Source organism: Ostrea edulis, chromosome 5, assembly GCF_947568905.1.
Source record: "Ostrea edulis chromosome 5, xbOstEdul1.1, whole genome shotgun sequence".
NCBI lineage: Eukaryota > Metazoa > Mollusca > Bivalvia > Ostreida > Ostreidae > Ostrea > Ostrea edulis.
Window position 1 is genome coordinate 74,946,786 of NC_079168.1, and position 20,623 is coordinate 74,967,408.

General features: G+C 35.5%; 1 protein-coding gene and 1 pseudogene across 2 annotated transcripts in view; both read right to left on the bottom strand.

Moving 5' to 3' along the window:
* Nucleotides 1-10,578, bottom strand: part of LOC125650624 (heterogeneous nuclear ribonucleoprotein U-like protein 1) — a 16,089-nt gene extending 5,511 nt beyond the window's left edge. The window contains exons 1-13 of one of the 2 annotated variants that reach the window (XM_048879073.2): nt 10,502-10,578; nt 10,080-10,389; nt 9,833-9,930; nt 8,761-8,808; nt 7,941-8,271; nt 7,728-7,809; nt 7,482-7,558; nt 5,225-5,364; nt 4,851-4,950; nt 4,396-4,508; nt 1,093-1,254; nt 805-912; nt 470-592 (exon numbers count right to left, since the gene is read on the bottom strand). In XM_048879073.2, coding sequence (XP_048735030.2) covers nt 470-592; nt 805-912; nt 1,093-1,254; nt 4,396-4,508; nt 4,851-4,950; nt 5,225-5,364; nt 7,482-7,558; nt 7,728-7,809; nt 7,941-8,271; nt 8,761-8,808; nt 9,833-9,930; nt 10,080-10,221 — 1,524 coding nt within the window. In that variant the 5' untranslated portion in view covers nt 10,222-10,389; nt 10,502-10,578. Of the gene's footprint in view, nt 1-469; nt 593-804; nt 913-1,092; nt 1,255-4,395; nt 4,509-4,850; nt 4,951-5,224; nt 5,365-7,481; nt 7,559-7,727; nt 7,810-7,940; nt 8,272-8,760; nt 8,809-9,832; nt 9,931-10,079; nt 10,390-10,501 lie in introns of those variants that run through there. The other variant, XM_048879074.2, reaches the window with a different exon arrangement.
* Nucleotides 10,579-15,847: 5,269 nt separating this feature from the next.
* LOC125651023 (sodium/potassium-transporting ATPase subunit alpha-1-like) lies at nt 15,848-19,505 on the bottom strand (annotated as a pseudogene).
* Between the last annotated feature and the right edge of the window lie 1,118 nt (nt 19,506-20,623).

Consider the following 20,623-nt stretch of genomic DNA (forward strand, 5'->3'; position numbering starts at 1 on the left):
TTGGTCTGGTAAAATGTGATTTGGTCCAGTAATAACTCAACCATTACTGGTCCAAATGTCCAGTAAGTACCAGAAGATCATGGGAAGCACTGTATTTTCCCCCAACAGTTCATTGCATGCAAGTTTTAAAATCATGAAAGCTTTAGACTTTAATGATACATACATCGTATATTATCAATAACTTTAGGCTGCTTCTACTAGTGTTCACATACTCATATAAAACTTGTACTATGTCATATTCACTGTAACTGTCAAAGTTCAGATCAATTTTAAAAAAAATAAAAATTCATAACACTCTTTAACCAGTCTTTAATCCTGAAATTTATAATTTAAGTCAGCCTTGTCCCAAAGATGCTTCATACCAAATTTGAAAAGAATTGGAATAGTAGTTATCAAGAAGATATACATTCTCAAGTAATCAAACTATACATTCTTAAGGTACACAAACTACCTATACAACTAAACTCACCCTCATTTTATCAATGATTAAATTAGTTCCAAGGATGTTGTACATTTTCTCTGATTGATTAGCCTTGAGTTTTTCCGCCCATGTTGTTTTTCCAGAAGCAGGGAGGCCTACCATCATTATCACCTGTATATTTCAAATACAAATTTTAAATGTTACAGGTGAAAGAGCTCTTCCACTATTATTTGGACAACAAAACTAAAACTGAAAATATGCAAATGAGAAAAACATCAGAAAGATGTCAATTAACTGTGAGAAAATCTTTTTCTCATTCACAAGATTACAAAGACATGTCGATTATCACTTTTGCAGGAACATATTGCAAACTATTTCTTTACCTCGCACTCTTCTTTTTTGGCTGGAGGCAATGTGCCCCTAAATCTCTCAGCCTCTGGGACTTTGCCAATGAATGTGAATTCTTCTTTTAAGGGAAACCATGGCTCTTCCTTTTAGAAAGAAAATAATTCATGGCTCTTTAGAACATCTATATCAAGTTAAAATTTTCCTCATACATACGGTATATACATACACACGCATTAGTCTGACAAGGTAATATACATTATAGAGTCGTATTCTTGCGCTATTTTCTACTTTCAAATTAAACTTATTTTCCTCTAGATACTTACCAATGCCCCAAAATTGCACTCAAATGCAACATTCTTTGTTAGAATGTGAGGAAATAATGCCTCATCATCTAATTTGGATTTCTCAAATGGAAAACAAACACCTAGATCGTCTCCATTTTTTGCAAATGATATGAAGATTTCAGCAGGATCCATATCGAAGTCCTGTAAAAACAAGCAATATTAATGAGTAACTGTAAAGTAATTTTATTGGAACTATTCTAATGTCTCTATTATATACATGTATTTTAAAAAAAAGATTCTAGACAGGGGTCTAGAAATTTTTTTTACAATCAATTGCCCATGGGCAAGTACTACCTAGAAATCCACTTGCCCAAGTTCAAAATTCACTTGCCCAAAAATATTTTTTTTGGTCATAGATGCTATCTTGTTCACTTTTAGTTTCATTCTTGTCTTCAGTACCCCACCCCACCCCCTTTGCCTCTTTCTCATTTCCAGCACTAGCACCCGTTTTAGCAAAACCAAATTGAAACAAACTCACTTTTTCACATTTCATTTAACAAATAAAGTGCACCGCCACGGCACATGATACGCCCGTCACATATTGTTAACATGAACATATCACCATGAAGAGATAGGTATGCATGGAACCAAATGTCAACCTTCCTTTAAGAATCTTACCCACTTTATGGCCTCATGTGACATTGCTTCAAATATTGATAATGTAAGCTTAATGATTTTTAAAAGGATATAAAAACATTTTCCCAAATGGTTTCAATGAAATGATTAAAGTGCAAGATAGCCCTTTATCCAAGCAAACAACTTACAATAAATGGGAGTACTCAAAAAGGTTGATTTATTCAACTTATCAAAAAATACATATATCAGTATCTGCCTTTGTCAAATCTTCAAGTATAAAAGTAAAATATGCATGGTGATGTCAATATAAATAAATATAGATTAAAAACGGTTATTTCAAATACTGGTGCATCTCCTATGGTGTAGTTATTAATTAGAAAAAAATAATACATCATATATTTCTCAACTGGTTGTGTTAGACTTGAGAAATGCACATCTGCAGCTTTGCTCATTGTATTTTAAGGAATGAAGAACAATGCACAGCGTAATAAAACATCAAACATTAGTCATTATGTTTATTCTTAGACTGTAAAACTGTCATCTTAGTGAGACATGACAATCTGCACCTTGTTGTTGAGATATAAAATAAAAATATATTTTACAATATCATATTAATTCTTAAACTTTATACCAAATTAACTTTCAAAGTAATGGCTACCAATTAGAACTGTTCTAAAATTTGACAGATCAATTAGAAGGCCAGATTCCTCTGCCCAATTCCCGATTGCAAGAGATATAGATAGCACCTCCTTGATCAGATTGCTGTAACAGAAATCTTCTAAACTCATTAATTAATCTGTAATTTGACAGAATGCAATTTTTCTGTTAGCAAAATGCCTCCTGAATTGCTTGATAATTACACCCATGGGACAAGGGAAATTTCTCTTGTTACTGACACAAAAGAAATAATTTGTTTGTTATATACTGCTGTATAGTACAGTGTATATAATGAAGAATGTGTAGTTTCTTGAATTAACATTTTTTAATATGGTTATTGCAATACTATTTCATCTGTTCAGATTTACACAAATGCCCAATCTGCAGCTTTGTTCATTGTATATCTTTTTTCTGAACAATGCCACAGCCATAACAAAACATCAAAATACTAATCATTAAAATAGGCCTTTATACATATTGCAACCATTTGTTGTCTTAGTGAGAAATGATACTCTGCATGTAGGTTGCTGAGAAAAAAAATTAAAAATTATATAGTACAATGTCAAATTAATTTTGAAAATAAAGACTAACCACAACAAACAAATTCACAAATAATTTCTGGTATATCTGCAATTAAGAGGCTAAGATCTCTCTGCCCAATTCCCTAGAGATAAAGATAACACCTGCTTGATCATGTTGATCAGAGATGCTCTACACAAAACTCATTAATTAGTCTTGTCAAAATGCCCTTTGCATGCTATTCCCATGGGACAAGTGGAATTTCTCATGTTATTGTTAGAAACAAAAGAAACATTACATAGGCTAAAAAAAAGCTGTACAGTATATCATAAAAAAAATATGTGTTTTCTTGATGTAACATTTTTGAATGAGGTTTTCTACAAAACTCTTATATGAGTAGGGATTGTACCAATTATAACATACTTTTTTCAAAAAATCACTTCAACTAAATGTCACAGTGACCTTAAAGTACAGTGCGACACACCTTCTACCTAAGATGCATAAGATGACCAAGTTTCATGATTCTAGATCAAATAGTTTTCAAGTTATGAGCCGGACAGGGTTTTACCATATTTGGCCATATCTTCTTAATTAAAAGTCACAGCGACCTGGTTTTAATGTGCGACACACCTTCTACCCAAGATGTATCAACTGACAAAGTTTGATTATTCTAGGCCTTATAGTATTTAAGTTATGAGCCGGACACGAAAAAGCTAACAGACGGACGGACAGACGGACGGACATGAAGGCCATAACATAATACGGCCTGTCTTAAGACGGGCGTATAAAAATTGATATTGAAAATTAAACTCCAGAAGAAAACAAAACAATTTAGCATTTTTTTTTTAAATAGTTGGTATTATTTTTCTTTCATTAAAAAACCCCCACAAGAGTTCATAATTGTTTGTAAGTTTTCTTATTCTGTTGAAATATCTATTCATTTAATCACAACTAGAAACAAAGTAATCACATTTATACACAGTAGTGTGCCAAAAGTCATTCCGGAATTCTGCAGGTTATCCGGATTGGTTTTTATATTAGATAAGCAACGTTACTACCGGTAGTGAAGTGCATGCTTGCTTAGATAAATTAACAAGATGTGACAGTCATGTAGTTGTACTAATAATCTAACATGGTCAGTATCAAATTTAACTGACGTGAATAAACATTCATTCCAAATTTTATTGCTTTCCCGTGCAGGTAAGCTTATCCCTCTAGGTCGATTTCTAGAGACGACATTGCATTCTGTTTACTAACACATGTCCACCTAAATATAATGAATTTACAACATTTGAATTGAATAGTTTAAAATCTCTACTACTTGTACAACAAATTACAAACTTGAAATATAAGCCTTGGGGTATATAATTATTGATGATAAGTTGCATAAACAACTGTAAAATTGTGCAAATCTATCTCTCATTTGTGCTCAAAAGTTGAGGCGCAAACTTCCTCAAGAGAGATTAACAATTTTTACAGAAATGAACGAGTCTCTCCACAAGTAATTTAACAAATTTGCTCATTACACACCAGATATGCTGTGATAACATCTCCCTCAGTAAATTGCTGTCCATAGTCAACAAACTTGCACTCAGAGGCTGCTTTTCCTGTACCACCATACCCAAAAGATTTGGCTTCCTCTCCTACAATATTTATATGCATACTCTACTCAAATCTGAGAAGTAAACAAAGGGAATCAACACCAAATATTTGAAAAGACAGTAGGGCGTAGTCATTCTTCAGATACTCAATAAGGAACAGCCAATAACACATAAATATCAAATTGCAAAAGACTGAATGAGTTTTATCATTTGAAGGTACCGAAGTTCATCACATGGTATTGAGTGTTCATTTGTAAATTGTTGTTTTACGTCTGGAGAATATAAGAAGAATTTTTCACTAACATCACGATGCCACCAGTGAATGAAGTGCCACAAATTTTGACCCGAGCATGACGTCTTTTATAGTGGGCTTTTATACGTTACCTAATTGCATAGATGTGGAGTTTGCTGACCAACCGACTCGGAGGACATTTGGGTGAAGCTCATCAGGTGGCAGGTGACTGGTGTCACAGTTCTCAGTCAGCTATAATTCACAAATAATGTAATAATCGCATATATAGCAGAGGGGTGTTTCAAGGTATCATACACACAGTTAATTTCATGTCTGACAAAACCCAACTTTTGTGCTTCAAATGATGAGCAAAAGCTATCTTGATATACACTAGCATTTCAAAACTAATTTGAAAAATTTACACTTTATATAAAACCAAAAATGTTAATAAATAAACAAAAGTTAATGTTGCATTTCAAATTTGGTAAAATAAATGTTTAAATCAATGAGGGAGAAGTTATCTTACTTTCACTTCAAAAGCCACTTTTCCCCCTTTGACTCCATAGTTCGCTCGAACGCCAGTCCACGTCATTGCGAAGCCTCCTTGAGTGTACGGAACAGCTGAGAGATTACCATCATTTACTTTAAGACTCAAGTCGGAGTTGACTGCAAGTTATACAATTTTTTAACATTAGTATTTTAATACATAAACTTTCCGACTCCAGCAAAAATTAAATAAGAGGTCCACAAGCCTTATTGGTCACCTGAGTACCAGTTAATAGTATCACTAGTCCCAAAGACTATAAAATCTAGAAAAAAATTACTGTTCCGAATATCTAAGGGCTGTTCCAGAAATGATCAAATGGGGGGGTCGGGCGGCAAATGATATTTTTTTGTGTGGGTGGTCGTATTTTTTCATATTTTAATTGGTCCGTGGTTGGACTGTTAAAAAAATATTTATTATGGGTAGTGGGTAGTTTCTATTGTTTTATTTTGTGCCACGTGGGTGTTGAGTTTTCAGAATATTTTTATTGTCGCTCTTGTCGTGTTGGTTACAAAACGTCCGAGGGAAAATTGAAAACGTGCTTTCGAAATCGGAAATAACATAGAACTATTCGAGTTGTCGCTCTTTGCAGCGCATAACTTTCCATTACGGCACTCTTCAAATTAGAGGCGCGTTTAGTAGGGTCCCTTTGGACGTGATGGCAGCGAACTCTCTTCGGTAGATTATTACAGTTTACAGTGCATCGATTTTGGGAATATTTTGAAACCAATAGGTATTCCGTTTTCTAATAAAAATAGGCAAACCTTAATTGATTTATACGAGGGTACCGATGCGTTATATTTATCAGTCGGTGTGATGGTGATATAGAGGCCTCCAGGTGCGGGCTCCATTAGAAGACGAACGATTCGTGGAAAAACACATCCATACCCATTTCATGATAATAGCATCGTTTGGACTCCCAATCTTTCCAACATTCCCGCCATAGATGCCTTTGATTGTTGATGTGACATCGTCTCTTCAGAACTACTGTGATACAATGTCGCACAGGCATTACCGCGTCATTGACTAGAATGTTTGTCCCAAAAACCTCGCGAGATTTGTACCGTTTTCATTTTTTAAAATATTTTTGTGGTGGGTCTGGATAGTTTTTTTTTTTATTAGATGGGTCATTGTAAAATGAGTTTATTAATTTGATGGGTCATGGGGTAATTTTTTTTTTATGGGTGCTTGGTATATACAAAAGGTGCCCCCCCCCCCCCATGTATTTATTTCTGGAATAGCCCTAAGCTAAATTTTAATATTCAGCTAAAATATCAAGTAGGGCTGGGATGATACAGAACCCGACCATTTCTGTTGTTCGTTGAATATTCAAGTGATCAACGTACAAGTTATCTTGACAATTTACAAGTATAGTTATCATTCTTTACGAAATAAACAAACCATGATGTCCAAACACTTAGGCCAATTCAACTTAATTAGTAGATTATCATCCAGGGTCACTAAAAAGTATGGGGCGGGTGGGAGGGTTTTATTTTTTAAAATTCTGATAAAAATATTAAACTAGACAACCGAGTTTTTTTTTTTCAACAGAAGCACATCATTTAATGCCAGATGGATGTCAATCTATGCTACTTTCACAGACGAATTCCAGGTTAAGCTTTAATTTCAAACAGAAATACACCTAACTCCTTCCAAGATTTACGCCTGTAAGAACGCAAGCAATTAAGAAGACCATATAGATCTATTTTCTCTACGTGGCTTTTCATGTTACTATACCGGAAATGTAAACAAGTGTAAATACTGGAGTTGGACATGAAAATTTTATGGGATCGCAAGTTTCGCAATTTTTTTTTGGGACAGGCCAATTTTTGAGGGGCGGATGGGGATGATAATCTATCGATTAAGTTGAATTGGCCTTACTTTAAGTGCTATTCTTTTAATTTATATTTATTTTGATGGTAAATTTAAGCAAATAAGACGTTTAGAATATCTAAATCCAACATTATATTTAATGTGACTTACAAAAAGTCTACAAGCCCATCGGACTTTCTGATTTTTAATTTTCACTCACCCGACCGTAAAATTCACTGGCCTCGGTCTTTGGACCACTGAGTTTTCGTGAAGACTGTTGTCAAATATTGAGGGATTTAATAGGAAATATGAGACAGCTTGAAGGCCTGATGTAATGTTTATACTGAATTCAAATCATTCGTCCCCATCTCTTCCTTATTTGTGGTAATTACAGGTATACATATACCAAGTCTCTAACTATACATACATCTGTCTAGAATAACATCAGTTATGGACTCCCACGAGTCATCTTCCATCTCTATCTTTTTGGGACTGTAACCTCGCCTACAAAACAGAAACTATACTTCTGAAATTCCATTTAACTAAATACAAATTGTTTCACACGTGGATGATATATTAATGCAAATTTATTTTGATACAAGTTATGATACATGTACATTGTACTGAGATGTATTTCTATCATATCTACACAATACACATATATATACTGAACCTTTTCTCTGGAGATCTGGAGCGTGATCTGGATCGATGCCTGTCCTGACTCCTTGATCGCTTCCTGCTCCTCTTTTTATCATCTACAGTAGACAGAGAATTCCCAAACATTTACAAATTCAGCTTGAAACACCAAGCATCACAACTGAATGTAAACATTTCAAAAAATCAATAATTAAACTGCTCTATTTTGACATCTAATCCACCAACTTACCATCTGAGAGTTCCTCCACAGTTTTCATTTCTTCATCAGCTTCCTCTTTGACTTCCACACCATTCGCTGTTTCTGACTCATCCTGTCTCACTTCAGTTTCTGTTGCCATGGGTTCATCTTCGCCTGTAGCTGGTTCTTCCTCAGCCTTGACTGGTTCTTCCTCAGCCTTGACTGGTTCTTCCTCAGCCTTGACTGGTTCTTCCTCAGCCTTGACTGGTTCTTCTTCAGCCTTGACTGGTTCAGATTGCGATTCCTCCTGAACAGGTGCAACTTCTTCAGTTTTTGTAGCAACATCTGGCTCAGTTTCAACTACCTCTTCAGGAGCAGGTTTCTAAAATCAGTTGAAATGTTTTTAAAATACTTTCAGGAAACAAGCTATTTAAAGATGCAAATCGAACACCAGGGACTGACAAATCCCACTGCCCAACACCTGGGGCAAGTGGATTTTCTGGTCAGGCAAGTGAATTTATTTAAAAACCACTTGTCCAATGGCAAATGACTTAAAAAGCTTGAACATTTACTGGTACACAAATAGGCGACAGAAGGCTGACCATGTTATATATTGTTTAACATTCTGCTTGAGAATTTTTCACTCACATAGCAGTGCTCAAAGTCACATCTGCTATCAGGTCGCAAAATGGCAACCTACAAATATTTCTGGTCGCCATTTTCAAAATTTTTACTTGCCATGGTAAAAGATTTTGTAAATAAGACTTAAAAGTTGGTTGTTTTTTTTTAATTTGAATATCTTTCCAGAAAAAAAAATCAACACCCCTTAAGTCTACATAAATCTATATATAAGTATATATGTGCAATTTACCTCAACAGATTCTTCTTCAAGTTTCTCTGGGGCTGAAGCTTTTTCTTCCTGTAACATTGTAGAAGTATCATACATCAAAATCATCAAATGTCTGTTGCAGGGTTTTTTCAAGGTCTTGATTTCAAGGGCCTGGGCCTTTCCATTGGGAAAAATAGTGACATTTGCTTGAAATTGGGCCAAAAATAAAAATTGATTTGTTTGATGTACTCCAACCGACCCGTCAATTTTTTTTCAGCAATTTGAAATTTCATTTTTTTTTTGTTCCCTTAAAGAATAGAAAATTCTCCTAATATTAAAAGAAAATATTAGAAATTTTCATAACGTACAAAAAAACCTACCTACCAACCCACTTTGAAAAATGTGGGTTGGAGTACATCAAACAAAATCATTTTTAATGATGGCCTTGGGAAAATAGGTATTTTTACCAATTTTTGCTTTGAAATTCCCAAACATAATATACACCTCAACATACATATTATAATATAATAGTTTCATACAAAGAAATGGAGAGAAAACCAATCTAGAGTGCAATAAGACTCCTTCTGACTTTCAATTTGATCAAAGCTTACCTCAATCAAATAAGCAGAGGCAAAAAAATTAAGTTTACTTAACAACTTTGAAGCAAATATTGTAATCTGTGAAGGAGATTTATGAACAATAAGGCTACCCTGCTTGATTTGTTTTCATTGTTTGGGAATTTCAAAGCAAAAATGTTTGGGAATTTCAAAGCAAAAATTGGGAAAAATACCTATTTTTTAGCACTGGAAATGGGGCCATATTTCGGCCCCCAACAGACCCTAAAAAAATCCCTGTAGTTGCTAAAGCGTTATAATAAATATTCATAGCTTAGCCACACACACACACAAATGTTTAAAAATAATAGTGTATCTATTAGCATATTGTTTACTGTTGTCTCCATATCAGTGGAAAAATTCTCGAGGGAGACGTTAACCAAGATCGGTTTAGTCGGTTTAAGAGCTCATGTTATTTGTTGCTATTGTATACAGTGTCGACTTTAAATAAAATTTACTTAAGATACAATCAATTAATTGTTAACATATGGTTTACTAACTTGTTCATTCTTTGTGGGGGTCTCCTGTGCAGTGCTATCGTCTAACGTTGACGACTCCTGTGAATCGTCAGCGACAGAGTCAACAGATTCATCAGCTACTGCAAATAACAAAAACATTCGCAAAGGTCAAGGTCATCCTTATTTGCAAACAACCACAGGTCTACATAATAATTACTTATAAATTAAGTTCACGTCGATTTTCATTTATTAACATGGACATGTACATCAAAATACGAAATGATCCTACCTGATCCACCCTTTTCCTCGTTTAATGCTTTTTTTAAACGCTTGACCAACACCGGTTTTGTTCCTTTGGTGTCTAGACCACGCGATTTCAATTCTTCACGCAATTCGGCAACTTTCAGCTTGTTTGGATCTATATCGCTCATCTTGATTTATCCAAACTGCTAGAAGTTGTATATTATACAGCTATCAATACCTGCTATTCCATAAATATCTTGTTTTCACGGTGTAAGACAAATACACATCCACCAAGTTTTCAAAATGGCGGCAAGCGGACGCACATGCTCCGGTTAATTGATATTTAAGAGTCAAATCTGAAAATGTATCAAAACGAAGAAAATGTCAATGGGCGATAACTCGAAAAGTATGAAAGTTACTTTTAAACTTTTTAAAATCTTAAAAGGCAATATAGTTTTTGATCTTTACTGTGTGTAAACGTTTTTCCGAACTGCACTACATGTACAGCCATTCCGCAAACTTCGGCAGATCCCGGTACCCTCGGTTAGATGGAATCGACCGAGGTGATCCGAGTGCATACATGTACAGCATGCACCATATGATGCGCCAGTACGAAAATAATTTATGGCGTAAAAATAATACTGATCGGATAGTCGACTGTCCCAGTAAGTCTCGGACAAGCGGTTATTTACGGAAACAGCCGAGCGTCAGATTTGTTCAGAATGCTGGTGCCATGATATTTTCTATCTAACAAGAACCATGTGTCCATGAAATTGCAGCAAGTACGTTATTTAAAGCAATACAAGCTGTAACTGACGGCAAATAAAGCAATACAAGCTGTAACTGACGGCAAATAAAGCAATACAAGCTGTAACTGACGGCAAATAAACAAATATTTGAGATAAATAAGTAGAAAATGTCGATTCATGAATCATTGGATCATCCTGTCAATATATCCTGCACGTAATCTCCGACCAAGGTGTTAATTGCTATATCCCATGGCACTCAAAGAAATACACAGAGACAGAACATGGTAGAAATCTACCTGTCCATGCTTTTTTATAGTTTTAATATACACAGGACCTGTCTCAGGGACCTCTGCAGAGTTTCTGTAGTCATAGTGTTTGAATAATGGTTGTATTCCTAAGGGTAGCTGACACACATTCTACACCCACCCCTCTTTCTCTCTCTCTCTGTCATTGACTCAATGAATAATTTCTGTTATAAATATAGAGGTATCATAAATTGATGACAAATTATTTCAATAGGTTACAAGTTTTAGAAATTATTGTGCAAATCATTGTTTGATTTCTCATTGTGTAATCTATGATACATGTACAGGTATATAGAGGGGGGGGGGGGGGGTTACAATTATATTGAAATTGTATTGTTCAGGGGCCTTTTTAAAAACAATTGAATTACAAGAAAATAGCAATTGTGGACAGGTCATTGCTATCAAAACTCAGGTATACTGGTCTTCCTCAAGATATAAAGAATGTCTGTAGATACTGGCTGTTATTGTTATCAAAACACCTCTCTGGGGTAGCCCCAGACCACAGTGTCTGCAGATGTCACTCCACCTGAGATCTATTGTTAAATGTTTGATTGGCAGGCAGCTTACAATTTGGGGGTGTCAACTTAAAATTGGGTCTTTAAGTAAGAATTTTATTATGGCTTTGGTCTGGCTTTAAAAAAAAAATGCACGTCTGCAACTGAATGCAATCTTCGTTTATAAGATAAAAAGTTTAATAATATCGAAAATGAAAGCGCGATAGCTTAATCGGTACCTTTACATCAGAGCATAATAGTGCGAGAGTTGGAATGCAAAATTCGGTTATATTTTCCCTGTAAAAATTGAATTAGTAGCAAGTCAAACATATAGGCTTTAAATATATACACTTGAAAATCAATTCATTACAATATATTTTTCATAATTTACATGCTGCAGTACCTGTAGTTTTATTACATGCATGTTTCCTATCAAAACAATTCCAACTTGATCGATCTGTCGTTTATATTACAAAGTTGTCGAACTCATTTAGGAGAGGTTACTTCACGATATATTTGATAATGAAATATTCGCATCTACCCTGCTATAAGAGTGAATGTTGATAGATGAACGATGTAGTATCTAGATATCTAAATTATTACTCATTTGTAAGCTAAAAGATAAAGTATACGCTTGTATTGTGTGTTCCAAGAGGACAAAACCCGGTGAACCCCCGATCATTACATGTATAAAAAAAAAAAAAAAAAAAAAAACAACAACAACAAAAAAACAAAATAGATAAAAAGCATTTTTAAAGAAAATTTGCAATCATTGGCAACAGATCTACAACTCTAATCGTTCCATGCTTAAATTTTCGCAAGCATTCAGTACTGCCATAAAGGGGGGGGGGGGGTAAATAAAAATTCGCATGTAAAATTTATGGAAAAACTACATTCTCAAAACAAAAGAATGTGTGGGCCAAATTCTCCTGTTGCTACGTCGTTGTAATAATAATTTGCTTATAGAATCACCTTACATTTGTTGACAACTGACGCACGTGTTCTGTGACATAGTCTTATTTCAAAATACATGGTATCTAGTCATTGGTTACTATTTTCATCATTAAGGTTAATCGATCCTCGTGTGATGTCATAGGTTTTTGCAAAAATCTTTATCAAATTAAACTTTGCGCATGAAAGAACTATATCTTCAGAGGAATTTTATTTACTACATAAAATAAAAAAACTGGTAAACTATTGATATTGAAAAAGTGTATATTTTCTATAGATAATCAATTCTTTATAATTAAAAAAATGTTGTCAAGGGCAATAACTCCTATGCTGGTATTTCTTCTACTGCATGTCTATTATGCATGATTTCCCTAATATCCACAATTAATTTATACATATTTATGAATTAACAGTTTTCTTAAACTGTTGACATTTAAAATTTGTCATTTCAACAAGATTTTATCTATTTTAATTATTCTGTACAACGAAAATGTGTGATTTTCTGATGTTAACATATATTTCCGGGTTGTTGTTTTTTTTATGTCTGACATCTTTAAAAATGTGGAAACATACACATTTTCTTTGGTTATTGTTTAAATTTAACTATATTGAATGGAAATTAATACACTTTTTGCACTTTTAACCATTATTATTGATAAGTCACATGAGGATCGATCGACCTTAAATCGTGGAACTGGTGTTGAAGTATTTGAACGCTATTTTCACATATAAGGAGAACTTTCTTTTCCTGCATTTACACTCTAACCATCCCACTCACCGTCGGTCACTTAGCATGTAGTGGCATGTGCACAAAACATTCTAACCAAGCAGTATTCTTGGCTTCTTTTTTTCAATTTCACTAGAAATCTGTGTGGAAATAATGCAAGTTCTCAACAAAGCACAGGAATTTGGATACAGCGCGGTAATAATATATAAATTTTAGCAAAGCATGATATTTTGTAGCATTAAAGTTTAAACACTTGATATTTTCTTCGTTTAAACTTCAAATAATTCAAATAGCCGACGTTATAGAAATAACGTAAAAATATTGAACAATTGTTCAATGTGTTGTAATCGTACACTACCATTTTTTGGAGACGGTAGTGAAATGAAGAATTCAAACATAACTCTCCGAAATTTCGATGCATTTAGATAGATGAAGTACGTCAGTCGCGTGTCATTTACTACAAAAGAAAATCGCACATTCCCAGATCCATGGAAATCGTGCAGCATACAGAAAGTACCCTGAATAGGTGTCTGACAAAATCAAGTGATGAAGTCCTTGTACACAACGATGGCTTCGAAAAACATGTGCTGGTCATGGCCATGGTCATAATATAAACTATTTACTGATTGTTAGATATATGGGCAGGAAAATGAGCAGAATGAAGACACGGATAACTAATAGTAAAGTATGCAAAACAGACACCAATTCTCTAACAATATTATTTTTCCCCACGTGATGCTAAAATGACCATATAAGTGAAAATCTTAATCTATTTGCACCACAAGTACAAAAAAACAGAGATAAAGTGAACAATAAAAGTAAAGTTGTGAATGTATATCAAATCAAGATCATCATCGTTAGAGTGAAAGATTCTCAGTCAAGACTATCATCAATGTTAGAGTCATCAGCAGCCTTTAAAATGTTCGGACAGTGGCCGTGCGCCGTGACGTGAACATAACTCGGTGTGGTGAAGGTGGTTCAGCCGTCAGCGACAATTATTGGATTGCCGGCAGTCACGGTCTGTGCAGTACATACGTGTATGAGTGAGGTTGCGGACTTCCATTGTAGCTGATTCTTTGGTATAAAGTACTGGTTCAAGCTGATCATCTGACACATACCCCCTGTTGCCGTTCAGATTGGTAATGTGATTTTGACACCAGATGCTGGTCTGGCACCTTACTCTGAGGACATCCTGTAAGCATCTTCTGTTAGTGGCAAATGTGAAGCAGGTTAATTTGTCTGTTGTTGAGGCCTAGAAATACCAAAGCTAGTCCAGGGAAGAACATGTCTTCGCTTTCTTTTCATACAATTTGAGGACACATAAGAAAGTGCAAAAGAGACATCTTATTCTGTGTATGGTCAGTTTTAAATCTAGACAAGCTACTAAAAAACAAGGTGATGTTGCAGGGGTTTCGGCATTCAACGTTTAAAGTCGGTATTTTATGAATTCTATGGTCGTTATAACGATCTAGTTTGCCAATGTAACCAATGATTGGGTCAAATACTATCTGACGTGTTTCATACCGATTGTTAGGCCGTTCTTAGCACAGTTATTTTGATTACTCCTTTTACTTGATCAAGATATAGGGATCACGGCGGGTGTGACCGGTCGACAGGGGATATTTACTCCCCCTAGGCACCTGATCCCTCCTCTGGTACATCCAGGGGTCCGTGTTTGCCCAACTCTCTAATTCACTTCCTTATAGGAGTTATGACATTGATCACTGTTCATTATCTTCACCTTTCATTTACTTCCACATTAGTCAGTATTCCAAATGTTGTCAGTAAATGGATGTCCTTTCGAACATGTTCCTGCAGTTTTGTGTCAACAACGCGCTTTCCTATTTGGTATAAACTGCTTTTGCTTCAGGGGCCGTGTTTGCCTAACTCTCTATTTTGTATTGCATGCTTATAGGAGTTATGGCATTGATCACTGTTCGTTATCTTCACCTGTCACATTCCGTAAGTACATGCGCTGCTGGGAGATTTTCAAAGAACTTCACACCGCCACAATGAAATGGACAGGAATGTAACGTTGCTTGTCGACTGCTATGGCCTGCCACCGTGTACTCCAAAATCTTTCTCTGGTTGTAGGTCCATTCTTGTCCATAGGAGTCTTGTAGATCATTGACTGCTTGGAAGTCCTACCGTTCTCTCAATCCCAGAAGACGAGTCATCCAGAAGCGATTTTTACCCATAATAAGAAAGTAAACGAAGAATCCCGAGGAAGCCTGAATCATACCAGTTTGTCCATAGGCCATGGATATCAACCTTTCATTGACAAGTTTATCCTTGAATGGATCACGGGGCTCTCTCATCATGATGTCACTTTCAGCACCTTCATAAGCCATGGAAATAGCTGGTACCATGTCAGTTCCCAAGTCAATACACAAAATGGTGATGGTTCCAAGTGGCAGAGGGATGTCCAAAAGAACGAAGAACAAGGAGGGGGGGGTATTGCATCTGGATTGGAAATTAATTAGAGAAACCCCCATTGCCAAGGAAATGCCCTTCATCCACACTGTAACAGGCGTCGCTATGTTTTGGGGTGTTTCATTCTTCATCATTGCTTTCATTCTGGAATACTTTTAAGTAGCAATACGACCCATGACAGTCATGTCACCAAAGTGGATTACAACACCCCTGTATGTACCTTCTACGGCATTAGTCGAGAAGAATGCAACATCTCTTGTTTCAAATGGGTTAACATTTGGAGTTATAGTCTGGGGTTGTGATTCTCCAGTCAGGGAAGAGTTATCTGCCTTGAAACCATGGGCAGTAATAAAATGGAAATCAGTCAGCACTCTGTTTCCAAACTTGACATCAAGGACATCTCCCACAACTATTTCTTCAGCTTTGACATTTAAATTTTTTCCATTTCTGGTTTCAACAGCAAACTGGGGAACCATACTTTTGAAGCTTTCCATAATTTTTGAACTTTTAGCTTTTTGGTAATAAGAGAAAATGCCAGTAACTAACACGACAGCCGTCATCACTATACCCAAGTACAAATCATCACCTGGTGGATCATCATAGGCATTAGCCTGAACAGAACAAGCTAGAAATCATCACCTGGTGGATCATCATAGGCATTAGCCTGAACAGAACAAGCTAGAAATCATCACCTGGTGGATCATCATAGGCACTAGTCTGAACAGAACAAGTTAGAAAACAGAATGACACCTATCCACAGAAGTAACGAGAATCCTCCAAATAAGACTTTGTAGAACTTGACCCATTCAGAGTGGTGGGAAGTGGAGTCAGAGCATTGGGGCCATCTCTCTCCAGGATTTCTTTGCCTTAGTATCTGTTAATCCCATGGTAGGGTCAGTGCCTAGCCTAACATCTATTTCTTCAAAAGGAACTTTATGTTAATCTAATTCAATTTCTTGTATGAGTTCATCAAGATTTTTATCATTGGACATTATGGACATTGAGATCTAGTTATTTTATATTTCAATTTACTTATACATGCTTAAATAATGCTGTTCGTTATCATATGTCTATGTACATTTAAAACATTTTTGCTATGCAATCCTTTGTCTTTTTATGCTTTTATATAGAAGAAAGTCCACTTGTAGTAAAAAGGTTACCCGTAGTTGTCCAATAAGTTGACAATTGCTGTCCATAATTTTAAAGAATGGACAGATACTGTCCGTTCTTAAAAATAATGGACAGTAATTGTCAACTTATTGGACAGTGCCAGGTAAACCCAATAACTTATTAGACGTCTACAGGTAGGCTAAAAATAAGAGAAAGGCAATACATTTGTCAAAGAGATACAAATTTAATTCTAAATTCCCTTCAAGTAAGAATTAACACCAATATCGGAAAAATCACCTAAACACTTAAAACGATATTTCCCCTTGGTAGAATTCTCTGCTTCAACTTTAAGATTCACATTTTTTTTTTAAATTTCATTGGCCCTTATTATATCGCATCAAAACTTACATTTGAAAGACATATTTCCATACTGTATTTGAATTTCGCTGGATTCAGAGGTACATTCCGAAACTTCTTCACAATGCTTCTTTTATGTTTTCTTTATTAGCATATCCTAATTCTGAATTATTATTTTCGCTTTCATGAATAATTTCATTTCATTTCACGAGATGGGCGTATTGGGTTCTTGTGGCTGCCGTTAATTATTTCCTCATCCAAATATTCGAAAACACAATGCTTTTCAAATCAAAATTTGGCTCCATAACTTTCTCACCCTCCATATCCAGAATACAACACTCATTAAGATAAAATTTGCAGCACTTTCATTAAAATCCTTAAAATTTGATTGTGCAACGAAAATGCTCTCCCCATCAGAGGAAGACATGTTGATATGGCTAAGTACTATAGAGTGAGTGAATATAAAACCTGCAGTACAAGACTACTTACATGACACTGTCCAATAAGTGAACAAAAGAAACAGACTTCTACACAAGACTGGTTATATTGTCAGACTATTAAAAAATAGCTTTATTCATAAATATCATTGTCAATGGATTTACCTGAGACTGTCCATTCTTAGAACAAAAGATGTAATGTTTTAAGTAGGATATAAGCTTCAAACTGTCCATTCTGTGAGAGAAAGAACTGATCTCGGCCCTACGGGCCTCTATCAGTTCTTTCTCTCACAGAATGGACAGTTTGAGGCTTATATCCTTTACGTAAATTTATTTTTCAATGCTCTCCGAATCATGCATGGCAATCGGAACACGCTCGGCCTTTGTCGGTTACGGAAATGGCCGAGTTATTACGATTGTCATGCATGGATGCCTTCGGTTGAACATTTGCCCTGCAAATTTTTTTCTTTTGTCAGTAAAGGGCTGCAATTTTCCTTTTGATTTTGGAGTGAGAGAGAGAGAGAGAGTTTATTTATGCAGGGAAATGACTTTTAATCGTCCACGTCTCTCCAATACGAGGTCAGCGCTTGGAAACAGAAGTGGTCAGTCGTAGATTTAGTTGATGCCAAGTGGAATGCTTATCGGAATTCAATAAAGATATTTTCCAACCAGTAGAAATTATAATTCTTCATCGGCTGCACCTTACCCGTTACCAACTGCAAACCAGAAAGGTCCTTTTCAGTTCAACACTTACTTGTAAAGATGTACTTTACGTTCCACAATGGGCAAGGAGAGACCTTTTGGAGTTGGAGTGTTATTAATGAACGATTACCCCAACATCCAGCTGGACATTAATCATCTAACAAAGAGATTCATTCACATGCATTCAAAATAATCAATTGAACTCTTTTAGGGAAAATGACAAATCATCAATGCTGGATCAATTAATTAATATTTATGGGTGGAGGGGGGGGGGGTGAAACTCCTGCAAGTTTATGCGATCCGACATCGATATTCATGTACACTGATTATTATTTTCAACATAATAAAATTTTGTTTTAAGGGGGAGGGGGTGTTGATGAAGACTAAGTGAATTAAGTTTTTGTCAGATATTAAACATTTATCAATGAATATTGTCAATATAAACGTTAGTCATATCTAATTCTGTTTTAAAGGATGTTTTAATCGGTAACTAACTTATAAAACTGCAAGCATACGATAAAAAATATGTACACTGTACAAAACACATACCATGCTATTAACAACAGTCAACAGATCCTCTGATTCATCCTCTTTGAAAATCTATGTTCGCGCCTGATATTATGGTCGAGATCAATCAAAACAATATTTAATCCCATAGTCAAGACTTCTGTTTATCTTTTTTCTTTCTTTTTTTTAATTTCTATGTCTCCGAACACAAAGTGTCGGAGACATATTGTTTTTGCTCCGTTTCTTATTATGTCTCCGAACACAAAGTGTCGGAGACATATTGTTTTTGCTCCGTTTCTTATTATTCTTATTTTCTTCTTCTTCTTCTTTTTATTCCTCTTCTTTCCAGAGAAATTTGTCCGCTCGATTTTATGAAAATGTTTCGACAGATCCACTTCAAACTTTGTGAGCTGATAGGGGGTCATGAGGAGGGGTGCAATCAACTTTCGAAATTTTCAAAATGGCCGCCGTTTCAAAATGGCGGCCAAAAACGTCCAAAAATCAAGGTTGTCGGATTTCAACCAAATTTTATTTCTAGGGTAATTTGGTGACCCCGAGTTCATTCCCACCATCAAAATTTTTTTTTGAGCCGCCATTTTGAAAATGGCCGCCATATACCAAAATATTTGAAAATGTTAAAATCTCTACAACATTTGGTTTCTGAGGTAATTGGAGGGTCCACAGTTCATTTCTAGCATCAGTATTTCCTTCCAATCTATTTTCAAATGTTTCAAAATGGCCGCCATTGAAGAAAATGGCGGCCAAAATTCAAGTCCGTCGGATTTCAACCAAACTTAGTTTCTAGGGTTTTTGGAGGATCCTGAGTGTATATCTGACATCAAAAACCATTTCTGACATGGGGAGGTGTTCGGAGACATTTGTGTTGGCATCCCAACACAGTTATAGCTCATTACTCTTATTTTCTTCTTCTTCTTCTTCTTATTCCTCTTCTTTCCTGAGAAATTTGTCCGCTCGATTGTATGAAAGTGCTTCTACAGATCCACTTCAAACTTTGTGAACTGGTAGTGATTCTACTGTTTATTATTATGTCTCCGAACACAAAGTGTCGGAGACATATTGTTTTTGCTCCGTTTCTTATTATTATTATTATTTTTTTCTTCTTATTCTTATTATTCCTCTTCTTTAGTGAGAAATTTGTCCGACCGATTTTGTGAAAGTGCTTCGACAGATCCACTTCAAACTTTGTGAGGTGATAGGGAGTCACTAGGAGGGGTGCATTCAACTTTTCAAATTTTCAAAATGGCCGCCGTTTCAAGATGGCGGCCAAAAAACGTCAAAAACTCAAGGTTGTCGGATTTCAACCAAATTCGATTTCTAGGGTACTTTAGTGACCCCGAGTCCATTTCCACCATCAAAATTTTTTTTGAGCCGCCATTTTCAAAATGGCCGCCATATACCGAAATATTTGAAAGTGTTGAAATTTTTACAACATTTGGGTTCTGGGGTGAATTGAGGGTCCACAATTCATTTCTAACATCAGTTTTTCCTTCCAATCTATTTTCAAATGTTTCAAAATGGCCGCCATTGAAGAAAATGGCGGCCAAATTACAAGTCCGTCGGATTTCAACCAAATTTAGTCTCTAGGGTTTTTAGAGGATCCTGAGTGCATATCCGGTATCAAAAACCATTTCTGACATGGGGAGGTGTTTGGAGACATTTGTGTTGGCATCCCAACACAGTTATAGCTCGTTATTCTTATTATTATTTTCTTCTTATTCTTATTATTCCTCTTCTTTAGTGAGAAATTTGTCCGACTGATTTTGTGAAAGTGCTTCTACAGATCCACTTCAAACTTTG